The sequence below is a fragment of the Mastomys coucha genome, unplaced genomic scaffold, assembly GCF_008632895.1.
Source record: "Mastomys coucha isolate ucsf_1 unplaced genomic scaffold, UCSF_Mcou_1 pScaffold20, whole genome shotgun sequence".
NCBI lineage: Eukaryota > Metazoa > Chordata > Mammalia > Rodentia > Muridae > Mastomys > Mastomys coucha.
This window is the reverse complement of record NW_022196903.1, coordinates 123,739-138,738: the sequence shown is the minus strand read 5'-3', so window position 1 is coordinate 138,738 and position 15,000 is coordinate 123,739. Positions and strand designations below refer to the sequence as shown.

The 15,000-nt window shown below is 37.8% G+C and overlaps 1 protein-coding gene across 1 annotated transcript in view; it reads right to left on the bottom strand.

Annotated features, from left to right (window-relative positions):
* Positions 1-15,000, bottom strand: part of Vps50 (VPS50 subunit of EARP/GARPII complex) — a 113,808-nt gene that overhangs the window by 44,783 nt on the left and 54,025 nt on the right. The window contains exons 13-16 of the mRNA XM_031381092.1: positions 11,579-11,711; positions 6,908-6,999; positions 3,270-3,364; positions 2,889-2,987 (exon numbers count right to left, since the gene is read on the bottom strand). Coding sequence (XP_031236952.1) covers positions 2,889-2,987; positions 3,270-3,364; positions 6,908-6,999; positions 11,579-11,711 — 419 coding nt within the window. The remainder of the gene's footprint in view (positions 1-2,888; positions 2,988-3,269; positions 3,365-6,907; positions 7,000-11,578; positions 11,712-15,000) is intronic.

Below are 15,000 nucleotides of genomic sequence, written 5' to 3'. Positions count from 1 at the left end.
ATGCTGAAGCTTGAGTCAAGGACCTCATACAGGCTAAACATTCATTCTACCAGCAATGGCTTCTGCCACTCGTTGCAAAATCCTTAACATAACATTACACCCTAGTGTATTTTTCCTAGTAAGCTAACAATTACAATTTTGGGGGACATGGTCTTGAAATTTGATGAATATATGCAGAAGAGGAAAAGTAGGTATATCATTTTTCAACTTTGCATAATCTTCTAGAACTATTTATTCACTTACTTTTATGTGCACCATATGCACACAATGACCTCACAGGTTGTGAGCAATCATATGGGTGTGCTAGGAACCTAAACCCAGTTTCTCTGCAAGAGCAGTAAGCATTCTTAACTGCTGAGCCATCTATCCAGTCCCTTATCTTAATCTTGAAAAGAATAATTCTTTCTTCTGCATGAGAACAAAAAGGTGATTTTCCTCTTCTGACACCACTCAAAGCACAGTCCAAGCCCTTGGATATGCTTTATAGTTTTCTCAAAGCAATCATGAAATCAAATGAACTTGTTCAATAGGATATTTTGATAACTACACATTAGTGCATCATTCTAGGCTCTGTCTCTGCTAGAAGGTTTGTACTACTTGTAGTAGAAGAATGATAGCTTTGGGTCAGTACAAACTCTTAGTTCATGACCATAAAGAAATTCTGACAATAAAATTCCCTATTTTAAGAAATAAAATTTCAATGTTAGAAAGCGTTTTCCCACATATGCTCATACAGTTTTGCTGCAGAAAAAGATAATGGTGTGAAACCTGGTTGTACAACTACCAGAAGTAACACACAGCGGAAGATGGAAAATGCTTTCAATTTCACCTTTTTCCACACCTGTAGCTTCCAACTAGAAGCCTAAATGGACATGGAGTTAAGGGTAACTTCAGAGTTCTTCATTCTCCCCAAGACTTCTCTGTTAAGCAGGAGAGAACTACAAAACACACCACACATTTAAGCACCTTGTTAAGAAAATAAAACCTCACAAAATCTATATTTCATACTTTTTTCAAGTGTTTATATAGTACAATTTGGTGGAAAAAAAAAACAGGCTTAGACTTGACCCTGTCTCAAGTAATTTTAGTCAATATAGCCATGTACACTGGTGTCATTGCTGAGCTGCCTGTCAAGTTAATCTTGCCTTTGAAGGAACTGTTCCCATGTGACTTTTGTTAACACTTTTTAAGTGACAACCATTAGAAATGCTATAGTTAATATTACTTTTTGCTTTTTTACCTGTTGTAGTCTTTGTTAAATAGAATGCAGCAAGAAGAAAGGAAAACTGGGAAAACAACAGTTATGAAGGCCAATCAATCCAGCCACCTCACTTTACAATGGGATCAAGCCACAGCCCTAAGAGGTTGTACAGTTGCCCACTACCTGAGAGTTGGCACACCACAGGTAGGACAAGAACCTGAGCCTTTTCTCTCTCAATCCAGTTCTAACAACACAGTATAGCTTCATCAATGAAAAGCAGGCTCTGCACATGCACCTAAGAAGCCCTGAACCTTGCTGAGTATTTAGGAAACAGTAATTTTTGTTTTCTCTTTTTCTGGATTCTCTGATTTCTGCAAGATTACCTTTCATGGGATTTTCCACCACGACCAGAGTCTAAAGCAAAAATAGCTATACTTGGATAGCAGAGAGGGCAGACACCCTCTAATAGTCCCAACAGTACAATGCAGAGTGGCCATTACTCCCCAAATCAACATGTGACAATGCCCACACCTCCAGACACTAGGAACAACAAAAGCCTCCCAGGGGTACAAAGCACTCTTTGGAGAGGTAGGCATTTGGCAGACAAAGCTAAGCATTTGGTTCTTTTATGGACTTTTCTCCCATTTTAATCAAAACCCCTTTCTTCTTCAACACAAATATATTTAATAATCAATCAATAGTTTGATGCTCAATAATCTCTCTAATGTCATGACACATTATCTCTGTATGAAGGTATTAACAATAAACAGAAAGCAGAATTTCAAAGTATGAGGCTCTGAATTAGAATAACAAAATCAAAACTAAAAACTAAAATCTCAGAATGAAAATATATTTATAAATGATTAATGACAAAACATATAAAGGTACAAGTTGAGTCTGACTTATGTCAAGAGTGAGCCAGGGGTTGGTGATGTGGCTCAGGAGATAAGAGTGCTTGCTGACTTCTGTGCTCATGCTACTCCTACTCTCTCCCCCTTCCCTCCCTTTCTTTCTCTCCAAATAAAACACAGTTTAAAACTGAGAGTGTAATTGGTGTTCTTCCTTTCTCACCGTCTGGTATGGCTTGGGCACATGATCACACTGCCATGGCAACATTTTTTTTGCATCTTCTTGCACTCATAGAACACCACCTAATTGCCCTTTCCAACACTAGCTTGTAGTGACATGCAATAGTAAGCAAGCAATGCTGCACACAATCTCAGCTTTGCAGCTAGGGTCTGAGTATCACAGCCGCTAGGCTACAGGCCTTCTCACTCCTGGAAGCAGACTCAGAAGCGCTCCACTGAGTGCTGCTGCTACTGATCACTGTTCTCATGTCCTCTCTCCTTGTGCCATACACCTGCAGGCGCAGAACAGTGACCAAAGTCTTTCAGTAACCCTGACCTGTTGCTAAAGTTTTACCTGTAAAGAAACCAGTTCAAGTATTAATTCCAATATGTTCAACCCAGTCAAAACAGAAAATTCAAGATTTACAAGGAATAATGAATACTTTCTAGTATATTCTTGATGAAGTATCCCTAACTACCTTAAAAAGAGACATAATAAATTTATTTACTAGAAGTTAAAAATAGCTTTAAATCAGTCAGTCTTATAAAAGCAAGCATAAATAAATGGTCTCATGATTTTTTACCTACTGGATTTATTCATATCTTTCTGAATTTCTTACCTATGGTGGTTCTTGAAGTAATTGACACTTTGTTTTCTAATGGACTCCTGTAAAACTTCAGACTTGCTACCACAAAATTCTTCTCCAACTTGCATCAACCTAGTTGGATAGAAAGGTATAAGTTTCAGAACAACCTTATAGAAAAAAGAAACAAACAAAAAAAGAAAAACAAGTAATCATCCTGGTTCTTTCTTTAACAAGTACAACTAATAGAAATTTAGGTATCTGAAAAAAAATTAAAAAGATCCTACAAGCCCAGATCAGTCATGCATAATTGTATCCTCTTCCATAAAAAAGTTAGACAGAAAACTCAATTTCTGATTTCTTTTCATTTTTATGGTTCAATGAATTATGCCACAGAAGTCAATATCTCAAACCTACCTGCTGACAATATCCAGAACAAAGATGAAATCATCATATTTGAATATAGATAAATCAGTTCCAAGCAAGTAGGTTTTTACTTTTAGTTGAACATCCTATAAGACACAAAGAAATAAATAAGTAAATTTATTCTAGTTATAGACTAAAATGAGACAGGAGAACATTTTTAGTTCAATGACATGTATCTACTTAGACCAACAGCCAAATCTTTAAGAGAAACCTAATGGATATTTTTTAAGAAATAGTAATGGCCATCTCACTACAACTTGACACAACTTTTGCAAGTTGTATCAAATAATATCTAATGTAAAGACACACATAGTGCACACACAGTTCTTATGGTAAGAATGATACCCTGGGCTTAGGAGATGACTCAGTTAAGAGCCCATACTACTCTTGCATAGAACTCAAGATCTATTCCCAGTGCCCCAGTGGCTCATAACTAACTATGACTCTAGCTTTAAGGGATCCCACACTGCTGACCTCTAAAGACACCTGTTCTCAGGTGCACATAACCACAAATAGAAACACATATAATTAAATATTAAAAAATACCCTTTTTCAAAAATTAAACTCTTGTAAGTGACAGGACAAAATCATTAATACATTTCTCTGGTTCATTAAAAACCCAAATACAGTATATTTAGAAATGAAAAATTATAAAATAAGTATCAAGTAATACATAAAAAATGATAGTCTTCACAATTACCTGCAAAAGTGTTATAAAATGGGGAACTTTCACTTGGAAACATACTAAATCTTAAAAAGGCCTATAAAAAAATTCCAGACCATTAATACAGAACAGCTAACTCTAATGAAATAATACATGTAAGTATATATGTATATATATTTTAAATAAGTCAGTACATTGAGCATAGTGGGACTAAGTGTATGACTAACCAGTAGAGACAAGTTTTTTTTTCAAATTTTTATACATGTCAAATGAAACTCCTGCCAAAAGTCACAAGAATTTTTTTCTTCTAAATAATTATTCTAAAATTCACCTAGAACAATAGGCAATAGCTGCTTTTTAATTATTTTCTTTATTCACATTCCAAATGTTCTCCCCTCCTAAAACTGCCTTTTAAAAAGTAAAGCTAAACAAAAATAAACATTATACATAATACTGAAAGACTTGTAATATATTAAATATACCACAAACTACTTAAAACAAAATGAAATAAATAGATAAATAATCCAAATAATTCAGTAATGCTAAAGAGTATACATTATAAAATAACATATAAAATGGCTGAATAAACAGTTGTAAAAAAAAAAAATCACCTGATTATTTACCCATGTCAAAACCACATTCTATATGGGATAAAACCAGCCTTGTGAGATGGCATTTATATCCCCGAAGAGGAGCAGAGACTAGAAGGGTCAAGCATTTTGTCTAAGCTCTTGTGCTTGCTGCATGGCAGAGGTCAACCTTCATTCAAGGTCACCTTTTTTACTTTGTATCTGGCAACTAATGAAATAGACAGAAGCAGGATTATCCAGAAAGTGGTGAAGAGTAGTAGTAGAGGGAAAATACTTACTACTCAGATATCAAACAAAATATACTACCGATTAGTGATTCCTATGTATTCTCAAAAAGGTAAAAATTAGAAATTTCAGAATAATTTAATAAGACAAAAACATTTCCTGACTGTCTCTTGAGTGCTTCTGATAATATTCTAGGCATATGTATACAGCAACTAATATGCAGTTTAGAGGCCAAGGTACAATTATCAGGTGAACACTTAGCTAAGCTCTACATGGGGAAAGGCCATATGCACAACATGAGACAAAAAGACACAGATAATAGTATAGCATCACAGAAATGCTATTGCACTTAAAATAAACGGAAGAGATAGGTAACTGATAAGGGACTAGCTAGCTAACACAAGTAACTGAGAATCTACAAAAACAAATCAAAAAAATAAATAATTCACAAAACAAATTGTAATACAGAAGGCATTCAATACGGGAGCATAAGTTACAGAGGTTAGCAAGGGGTAGTAGAAATTACAACAAACTAAAGCTTGAAACTTGAGCATGATAGTCAACTCAAAGGAACACAACATCATACATGAAAGTATGATGACTTCAATGAACTGGCCAAATGCTCACAGAGGAATGGTGTCCTAACTTCTACATCAAATAGGTTGTTATATACCAGAATACAATCAGTTTGCCATGCCAGATGAGAACTAACTACATAAAATGCCAGGTATTTCAAAGGGCACAACTGATTACCAGAAATTCTACTAAAAATACACTAATTTCAGTTAAGTACAGGAAGAATCTATTAGGCGACTAAATCACAAAAAATTCATGTCTGGCCCTGGTTGAGTATTTAATGAGTATGATGTTCCCTTCATATATAATGGCCAAAACAGCCCCAAACCACAATTACTTGAAAAAATTTGTAACAGTTTAATATCATCATAAGAGAAAATATGGAAGTCAAACAATTATAACTACAACATAAATATATTTAAATATTAAAATATAAATTAAAACTGTGCAACTAATATAGGGTTGTCAAAAACCAGAGCACTACATTATAATAAAGATTCTTGAGGAAATTTATGGTTTTAGGAGGTTTCCCTAAATGATTTTTAAAAGAAGTCCTATACTAGATGATAAAACTAAAAGTGAACTGAATGGAGGGGCGTGGGACCAGAGCATACCTAAAATGGTCTACAGTCTTTCAAGGGAGGAACGTGGAACCAGAGCATACCTAAAAGGGTCTACAGTCTTTCAAGGTTACAAAGATTACAAAGAAATTACACTTTGATCTAGGAAGAACCAAGTTTTAGTTAAATTTCAGAATACAACTGAATCAGTTGACTGAAAAAAATGTACAAAGATCATTATGTGCCTATTTATAGTTAATGTGATGACATCCAAACTTGCAAGGTGAGAGCAGAAAGTAGGGCCTTTAAGTCATGAGGGGGACCCTTGTGATTGAGATTAACTTGTTAAACAATTCTTATATTGATGCCTGAGGGACATGGTTTACAAGTTCCACAAGTAAGAGCAATTGTGGAAGTACAAAGCAGAACTTTATCCAACACAAACTCTTAAGAATTTTGACCTTAAATTTCCCAGACTCAAGAGTTATAAGAAACAATACAGATTCTTCTGAAACAGTCCAGGCTAAGGTATAGCAGCCCAAATGGAGTATACCAACATCAGTCCAAATTCAAGTAAAAAGTATATATCATTCTTCAATGAACCTCATTGAGGAAATAAAATTCATTCTTCCCTACATTCTGAACAAATTATCACTTACTCATTTCTTTTCTAAAATTAAGCAAAAGGAAATTAAGAAAATTAAATAAAATAAGAATAAATAGGACATCTCAATTAAAAGGCACAGCTTCCTTAAGAAAGCATGAGATTCCTTAATCATGGAATACACTGGAGATTTTCAAACTAAGAGACTTTTGTCTATTGTTCTTTGTAATCTATATAATTATCAACTAATTACACAAATTAAGTTAAATGATAGCCAAAGATGAACTAGCATATGATTAAGCCTTCAGAGAGTACAAACACACAAAGTTTATAAACTGGATTTCTAAAACAACTGTACCATGCGAGTTTCAGAGCACAGTTTCTGTAAAAATAAACATAAATAACCACACCTGCCATATCCGCGTAAGGCCATGCTCTAACTTCTTCTTTACATAGCCACGATCAAAAGTGGCTTCTTCAGTACTCATAGCATTGCTTCCTTCTGAAACGAAGATGGCAAATGTTTTTAATTCATTTTTTTCCTATTTTTTTTGTTGTTTTCTCATTTTTATAAGCCAACCTAAGATAAAAAAAAATTCAGGGCAAAATATATGGCTCAAAGGTTAAAAGTACTTTAGATTCCTAGCAACCATATGGTTCTTGGAGCCTTCTATAACTTTGATCCTGAGGAATCCCACGACCTTTTCTGGTATCTGTGGGCACCAGAATGCATGTGGTTTATAGGCATACATCCAGACATAAAATTAAAAAGAAAATATGCTCAATACATGTACATTGAAAGTAATAGTAAAATCAGGCACTAGAATTAAATCCCTTTGATACATGGAATACTTCAAAGAATGCTAAATATATTGAAGACTATGCAGAACACATGTGAAAAAGCTGATGAACCTAATGAAGGCATGGCAGCCTCAGAGCTACATACCACCTACTTCTACACCATTTGACAGTCTGATGTCAGGGAGCTAGAAAACCAAACAACCCCACTGTCAGGTAATGTGCATGCCAACAAGAGTAGAACACAGGAGGCACATTTTTTTATTTTTAGAATTCATATTATATTTTTATAATAAATAATAATATTAATCATTCCAGATAAGCAATTTAACAATATCTAGCCCTACAGGCAAGATCGATATTGTTCTTAAAAGAAGTTTCCCTACTGAAAATACAAACATGCATCTATATTAAAGCGAATGTAGCTTAGTGCATTACAGAGTAACAGCCACTTATCTCCACTCTAACTGGCATGGTGTCCAGTGGTAAGTAAGAAAAGAGCATACATATACACTCTATCCACCTCCAATATGCATCTATCTAGCTCCATGCTAGAGTTTACCACGACCCAGCTTTGGGGACCCAGCAGTATAGTTGTGCATGTAAACTGCACCTTTAGTGTTTTGTATAGAATTTACAGCGTTAGGAAGACAAAGAGGGATCATTATAAAGCTAAAGAAAATGAGTTTTAGAGGCTGATCACCTTTATAAAGGAACTGAGAACAATTTCCCATCCCAGGTTCTTACATTGTGTTTCTGCATGTCTGTAGGAAACTATTCGGAGTTCTATATATTGGTAGACTGCTGAATTAGTCAGAAACCCGAAATGTTTTAAGATCTAGATTAGGAACAGGAACTGTAAGAAAAAAGGTCTAAATATGTACGGCCTAAATCTGGCATGACTCAGTATTGCATTACCATGTTTTGGTTATAACATTTATAGAGACATCATAAATATACATATTTAGGAGTTCTTATAGCTAGTGCATCTGTTAATTCTACCTGAAATCTGCCCTTTGGTTTATCTTTAAGTTACTTATTAGAAAACAAAAATGGTGCTAAAACATCTTACCAGTGCTCACTAGAAAAAAAATGTAAACTATTAACAAAGTAGAATAAGTCTTAGAAAACCTGGCATCTCAGTGAGTCTAGAAATCCCAGCTTTGGCTGAATCCTGGCCTCACATGATCAGCAGGCACCTACCACTGAGCTGCACCCCTACTTCACTGGTTAGCAATTCTAGCTTATCCCATGTGTTCTACATTCTGCAAATAGAATATCTGCATTGCATGAGACAGTATGGTTTGTGCTATGTATTTAAAAAATGTTAATAAAGTTAATAATTGTTTTAAAAGAAAAATTCTGTGTGTGTAGGTGAAGGTGAATGGGTATACAGGTGCACATGTGTGTATATGCACCTGCTTGTAAAAGCCACAAATTGTTGTGAGTGTGGTGATGTGAATAAAAATGGCTCCCCATAGGCTCATATATTTTAATACTTAGTCACCAGGGAGTGGAACTCTGAAATAATTAGAAAGATTAGGAGGTGTGGCTTCTTGGAGGCAGTGTGTCACTGGGGCAGGCTTTGAAGTTCCAAAACTAAGGCATGCCTAGGCTCTCTCAGATGAGGATGTAGCTCGCCACTAGTGCTCCCAACATCTTCCTGCTTGTCACCATGCTAACCACCATGATGATAAGAGTTAAATCTCCAGAGCAGTCAGTAAGTTTCTAATTAAACGCTTTTCTCAGAAGAGCTGCTGTGGTCACAGTATCTCTTCACAGCAATGTCACAAAGACTCAAGGCAGAAGACTTCTGCTGGTACCAGGAAGGAGAGTGGTGCTGTGATAGGCCTAACCATGCTGCTTGTTGGGGGGATGTGAACTCTGGGACTGTGGATTAGAAGAACATGCTCTTCCTGGGTCATACTAGGAGTATAAAAGACAATGTGCTGAGAATAATTTAAGTTATAATGGCTCAGCTGAAAAGTTTCAGAAGGGAAGAATATTAGGAAGTAGCCTAGAGATCATTTTTATGATATTTTGGCAAAGAATGTGACTGCTTTTTTGCCCTTGTCCTAAAAAATTCTCCTTCAGGCTAAGCTGAAGAGTTTCGGATTAACAGAGTTGGCAGAGGAAATTTGAAGACAGCCTAATATTGACTCTGCCACGTGGTTAGTAGTGACTTCTTATTCGGATCTATTATGAAAAGGAGCACATGGGGCAGAGGAGAAAAGGAGCACAGGGAAGTGGTCTGTGGAACCTTGTCAAGTACTCAAGGAGATAAAAAGTTTAAAGAAAAAAATACTAAGTGGAATAAAGGGAAGAGTGAACTCAGGGCAAGACCCCAACCAGCTGCTGACCTGTTAAAAGGAGTTAAGGGAAAGCTAAGCAGAGAAGGAAGTGGTCAACAGGAGACAGCTGGTGCAACTGTACTGAAGAAGGGGCCAAGTTCCAGTCCCATCCAAGAGCAAAACTTGGCAGCTTCAGCCCCATGGTTCTGGATTTAGAGACAAGGATACAAGAAAGAGGTTCTGGTCCCTCCATGACTAAGGAAAGCCCCTGAGGTTAGGCATGTGTAAGGGGTGCCCCTGTGTGGAGGCTTGGAAAGGTCATTATGTGAAACTATGAAGATGAAGCCTGAATTGCCTTAGAGATTCCAAGATGTTGGAGATGCCAGAGTTGCGGAATAGCTGCCAAGAAGAGCTGCAGCCTGGGTGTGGAACCAGCCCAAGAATATGCTGCAGTTAACAAGCCAAAAGGAGTTGGAGATCTGAAGACATCTTTGATATCTGCCACGAAGATGCAAAATTTGGAGTTTACCCTGCTTGATTTGGGTCTTGCTTGGGTTCTGTGTTTACTTACTCTGTTCTCTTTCTCCTTTTTGGAATATTAATGCATCATTTGTGTCACTACAGTGTATACTGAGAATATGTGATCAGCTTTTGATTTTTATTTTATAGGGGATTACAATTAAGAGAATTCCATGATTCTTAGAAGAGACGTTGAACATTGAACTTTTAAACAGTGTTCAGACTGTGATAGACTATGGGATGTTTGATGTGGACTGAATGCATTTCTGAATTAAGATATGGCAATAAGCTTATGAGGGTCAGGAGTGGCATACGGTGGTCTGAGTAAGAATGACCCCCATTAGGTCATGTTTTTGAATACTTAGTCACTAGAGAGTGGCACTATCTGAGAAGGATTAAGAAATATGGCCTTGCTGAAATAGGCATGGCCTTGTCGGAGAAAGTGTGCCATTAGGGATTGGCTTTGAGGTTTCAAATTCTATGCCAGACCTGGGCACCCTGGCCCCTGCCCCCTGCCTACAGATCAGGATTTAACTCTCAGCTACTGCCTACATGGTGCCATGCTTCCCATCATGATGACAATGAACTAAACCTCTGAAACTGTAAGCAAGGCCCTAATTCAATGGGTTGTTTCATAGGAGTCGCCTTGCTCATGGTGTCGCCTCACAGCAGTGGAGCAATGCCAATGCCAACTGGTCTCTCCCTCGGTCCTCACTCACCCTGCAATTTGCTGATTTGGCTAGACAGCCTGGCCTCTGCCTCCAGGTCCCCATACGGGTTCTAACACAGTTACAGGGATCCAAACTCAGGTCCTCATGCTTGAGTGCCAAGTCCTTTACTGACTGAGCCATCTCACAAACCCCCAATTATTTGAAATGCTTAATCCTGAATATTGTTTGAAAAGGATCATTTAAGAATTTGAAGTTCCTACTCTTTTTTATTACTTAGCATTGTATATCATAGCCACTTAAAACTGCATTTTCCTTACAAAATAAATGTTTTAAATTCCTCATGACCCTGTCTTCCTCTATTTTCAACAGGGAAAATACCAACATAGTTATTAATTCTTAGAACCTAATTTAATTTTCACAACTTGCAAATTAGAGTTAAAGTATTAGTATCCTTCCTTGTAAATCTAAAACAGACCAATCTCTTACCAAGTTTACAACGGATAACACTAAAGGAAAAATTTTTAAGCATTTTCAAAACAATTCAGCACTAGGGCTATCATATCAACATGTACCCTCAAAAACAGAATTACATGCCACTTAAAAAGTCCTTTGTACTACTTAATCACCAAAGACTTAAAGGTCTGAATGACTTTTTTGCCCATGTCCTAAAGGTGGGCCTTCCGCCTTCTTGCCCATGTCCTACAGATGGGCCTTTCGACTTCTTGCCCTTACTCCAGAAATGCTAAAGACATGGCACATGCTACATCGTAGTTTTAAATAAGAAATTAAAACCATTTCCTACCAGAAGCTGCAGCAGTCTCTTCACTGTCGTGTTTCTCATGCCACTCCATGGTTCTGTAGTAGCTGAGCATGACTTCCCACAGTGCTTTGCACAGGTCCGCCAGGCATGGAATATAGCTGTCTGGAGTAACGTGCTAAAGAAAGGAGTTAATTCCCAAGAATTTTATTTTCTTAGAGCTACTCAAAATAAAATGGTCTACTATTAATCAAATACAAGTAAAAATTACAAGTTAAGAAATTTCTTCCAACGGAATAGCCTAAGAATATCAGTAACAACAACAACAACAACAAAAACTTTCAAGTAATTCTCACTTCAACACAGTGTTTTATTAATTAGTAATAACACCCCATATAGTATGAAACAACTGTAGTCTCTGAACCAAAGGATCCAAGAAATTATTGGACAGATAAGTATTCTAAACAGTACTTTTAACTTTTCCAAATGGTGGGACACAGTCCAAGAATGGAATTGTGTAAGAGGAATTCTGAGACTTTGTGAGAATACTCCAAGTAAACAAGTCTCATAATCACTGTCCCTCCATAAAATGGTCTGTGTTTTCTGTGCATCTCCAGATGGACAGGAATATGTTTACTCAGCGATTGTTATTCATATGAGAATGTGACTTTGCAATCTGAGGCTTGTCCTTGGGATTGAACACCTCCCTAATGTGACCCTTCTGAACCCTCAGAGCATAAACTGTCTGCTGCTCTAAATAAAGTTGGCTACTGCATGAGACTTGAGTCGGCCTCATTTTTCAATCCTGCACTCCCAAGTTCATGGCACCAACTAGACCACTAAACACCCAAATATATATACTTTTTCAACCACATGCCTAACTATGCAGACATGGCTTTATATTTATCCTTTGACCAGAGTCACAACTAGCAAAATGGTGGCTGGATTTACAACCCAATCGGTGTAAAACAAGCTAACACTCTGACAGATCTCCAAATTCTACAAATACGCAGAACTCACAGATATTCTAGTAAAGCAAAACATTTTAAAACAAGATATTATATACAAAAACTGTGAAACACTGCAAAGCTCTAATGGACCTACACGAGGGCTCTGTGCCCATCTCTCTTACATCTCTAAGAAGAGGCCTTTTGTGTTTTCGTTCCTATTCTACCTTTTAAGATTCCCATCTGTCATATGGCAGTATTTGCCACATTGTTGGATTCTCTAGGTCCTTTACATTTGTGACCAGCCCACCAGCAAGGACTCTGCTGAAAAGCATAGATGGGCTTTTAAGCACTGGACTGAGTAGTCCTCCAAGGGGAAGTGCTGGCAGGGCAGAGCTCAGGAGAATAGACAGATGCATTAGGCTACTGCTCAGCATGCTCACAAGCCCACAGCCTTCATGGGGCTGCTCATGAAGCTTATAAACCAATAGCCTAGCAGGGCTGCATGGGATACAGCATACCTGTGGACCTTCCCAGACTGCTGACTGGGATGCTCACATGTCAGTGGCCCTCACTCTCAAAAAGACCTTTTCTTCCCAGAACGAAGTCACTCTCCCAAAACCCTTCATTTACCAAACACTAACCAGGAAGTCTCAGCACACTGTTGTGTAAGCATGTCACATTTCTCAAGCAAAAGAGCTAAGCTATGGAACAAGGGTGCTCATGTAAGGCTTATAACAAAATACTGGTTTGATATTAAAAAACAAAGTAATAATGTTTTCCCTATTAATAGATCTAAGAAGGCAAACCCAAATGACCATGGACACCAAAAACTGATGGTCATTCAACAAATGGTACTGGCTCAACTGGCAGTTAGCATGTAGAAGAATGCAAATTGATCCATTCCTGATCTCCTTGTACAAAGCTCAAGACCAATTGGATGAAGGACCTCCACATCAAACCAGATACACTTAAACTAATAGAAAAGAAAGTGGGGAAGAGCCCTGAGCACATGGGCACAGGGGAAAATTTCCTGAACAGAACACCAATAGCTTATGCTCTAAGATCATGAATTGACAAATGGGACCTCATAAAATAACAAAGCTTCTGTAAGGCAAAGGACACTTGTCAATAGGACAAAATGGCAACCAACAGATTGGGAAAAGATCTTTATCAATCCTATATCTGATAGAGGGCTAATATCCAATATATACAAAGAACTCAAGAAGTTAAGACTCCAGAGAAACAAATAACCCTATTTAAAAATGGGGTACAGAGCCAAACAAAGAATTCTCAACTGATGAATACCGAATGGCTGGGAAGCACCTGAAGAAATGTTCAATATCCTTAGTCATCAGGGAAATGCAAATCAAAACAACCCTGAGATTCCACCTCACACCAGTCAGAATGGCTAAGATCAAAAACTCAAGTGACAGCAGATGCTGGAGAGGTTGTGGAGAAAGAGGAACACTCCTTCATTGCTGGTGGGATTGCAAGCTCATACAACCACTCTGGAAATCAGTTTGGCAGTTCCTCAGGAAACTGGACATAGTACTACCAGAGGACCCAGCTATACCACTCCTTGGCATATACCCAGAAGATGCTCCAACATGTAATAAGGACACATGCTCCACTATGTTCATAGCAGCCTTATTTATAATAGCCAGAAGCTGGAAACAACCCGGATGTCCCTCAACAGAGGAATGGATACAGAAAATGTGGTACATTTACACAATGGAGTACTATCCAGCTATTAAAAACAATGAATTTATTAAATTCTTAGGGAAATGGATGGATCTGGAGAATATCATCCTGAGTGAGGTAACCCAATCACAAAATAACACACATGGTATGCACTCACTGATAAGTGGATATTAGCCCAGAAGCTCAGAATACCCAAGATACAATCCACAAACCATAAGAAACTCAAGAAGAAGGAAGATCAAAGTGTGGATACTTCCATCCTTCTTAGAAGGGGGAATAAAATACCCATGGAAGGAGTTGTAGAGACAAACTATGGAGCAGAGACTGAAGGACAATCCAGAGACTGCCCCACCTGGGAATCCTTCCCATATTCAATTACCAAACCCAGACACTATTGTGGATGCCAGCAAGTGCTGGCTGACAGGAGCCTAATATAGCTGTCTCCTGAGAGGTTCTGCCAGTGCCTGACTAATACAGAAGTAGAGGTTCACAGCCATCCATTGGACTGAGCTGAAGCCTTCATCCAGGGTCCCCAATGAAGGAACTACAGAAAAGACCCAAGAAGCTGAAGGGTTTGTAGCCCCTTAGGATGAACAACAATATGAACTAACTAGTACTCTCAGAGCTCCCACGTGGGACTAATGACTCAAGCTGCATATGCAGCAGAGGCTGGCCTAGTAGGTCATCAATGGGAGGAGAGGCCCTTGATCCTATGAAGGTTCTATGACCCATTGTAGGAGAATACAAGGGCCAAGAAACAGGAAAAGGTGGGTTGGTGTGCAGGGGGAGGGGGAGGGAACAGGTTTTTTTTTTTTT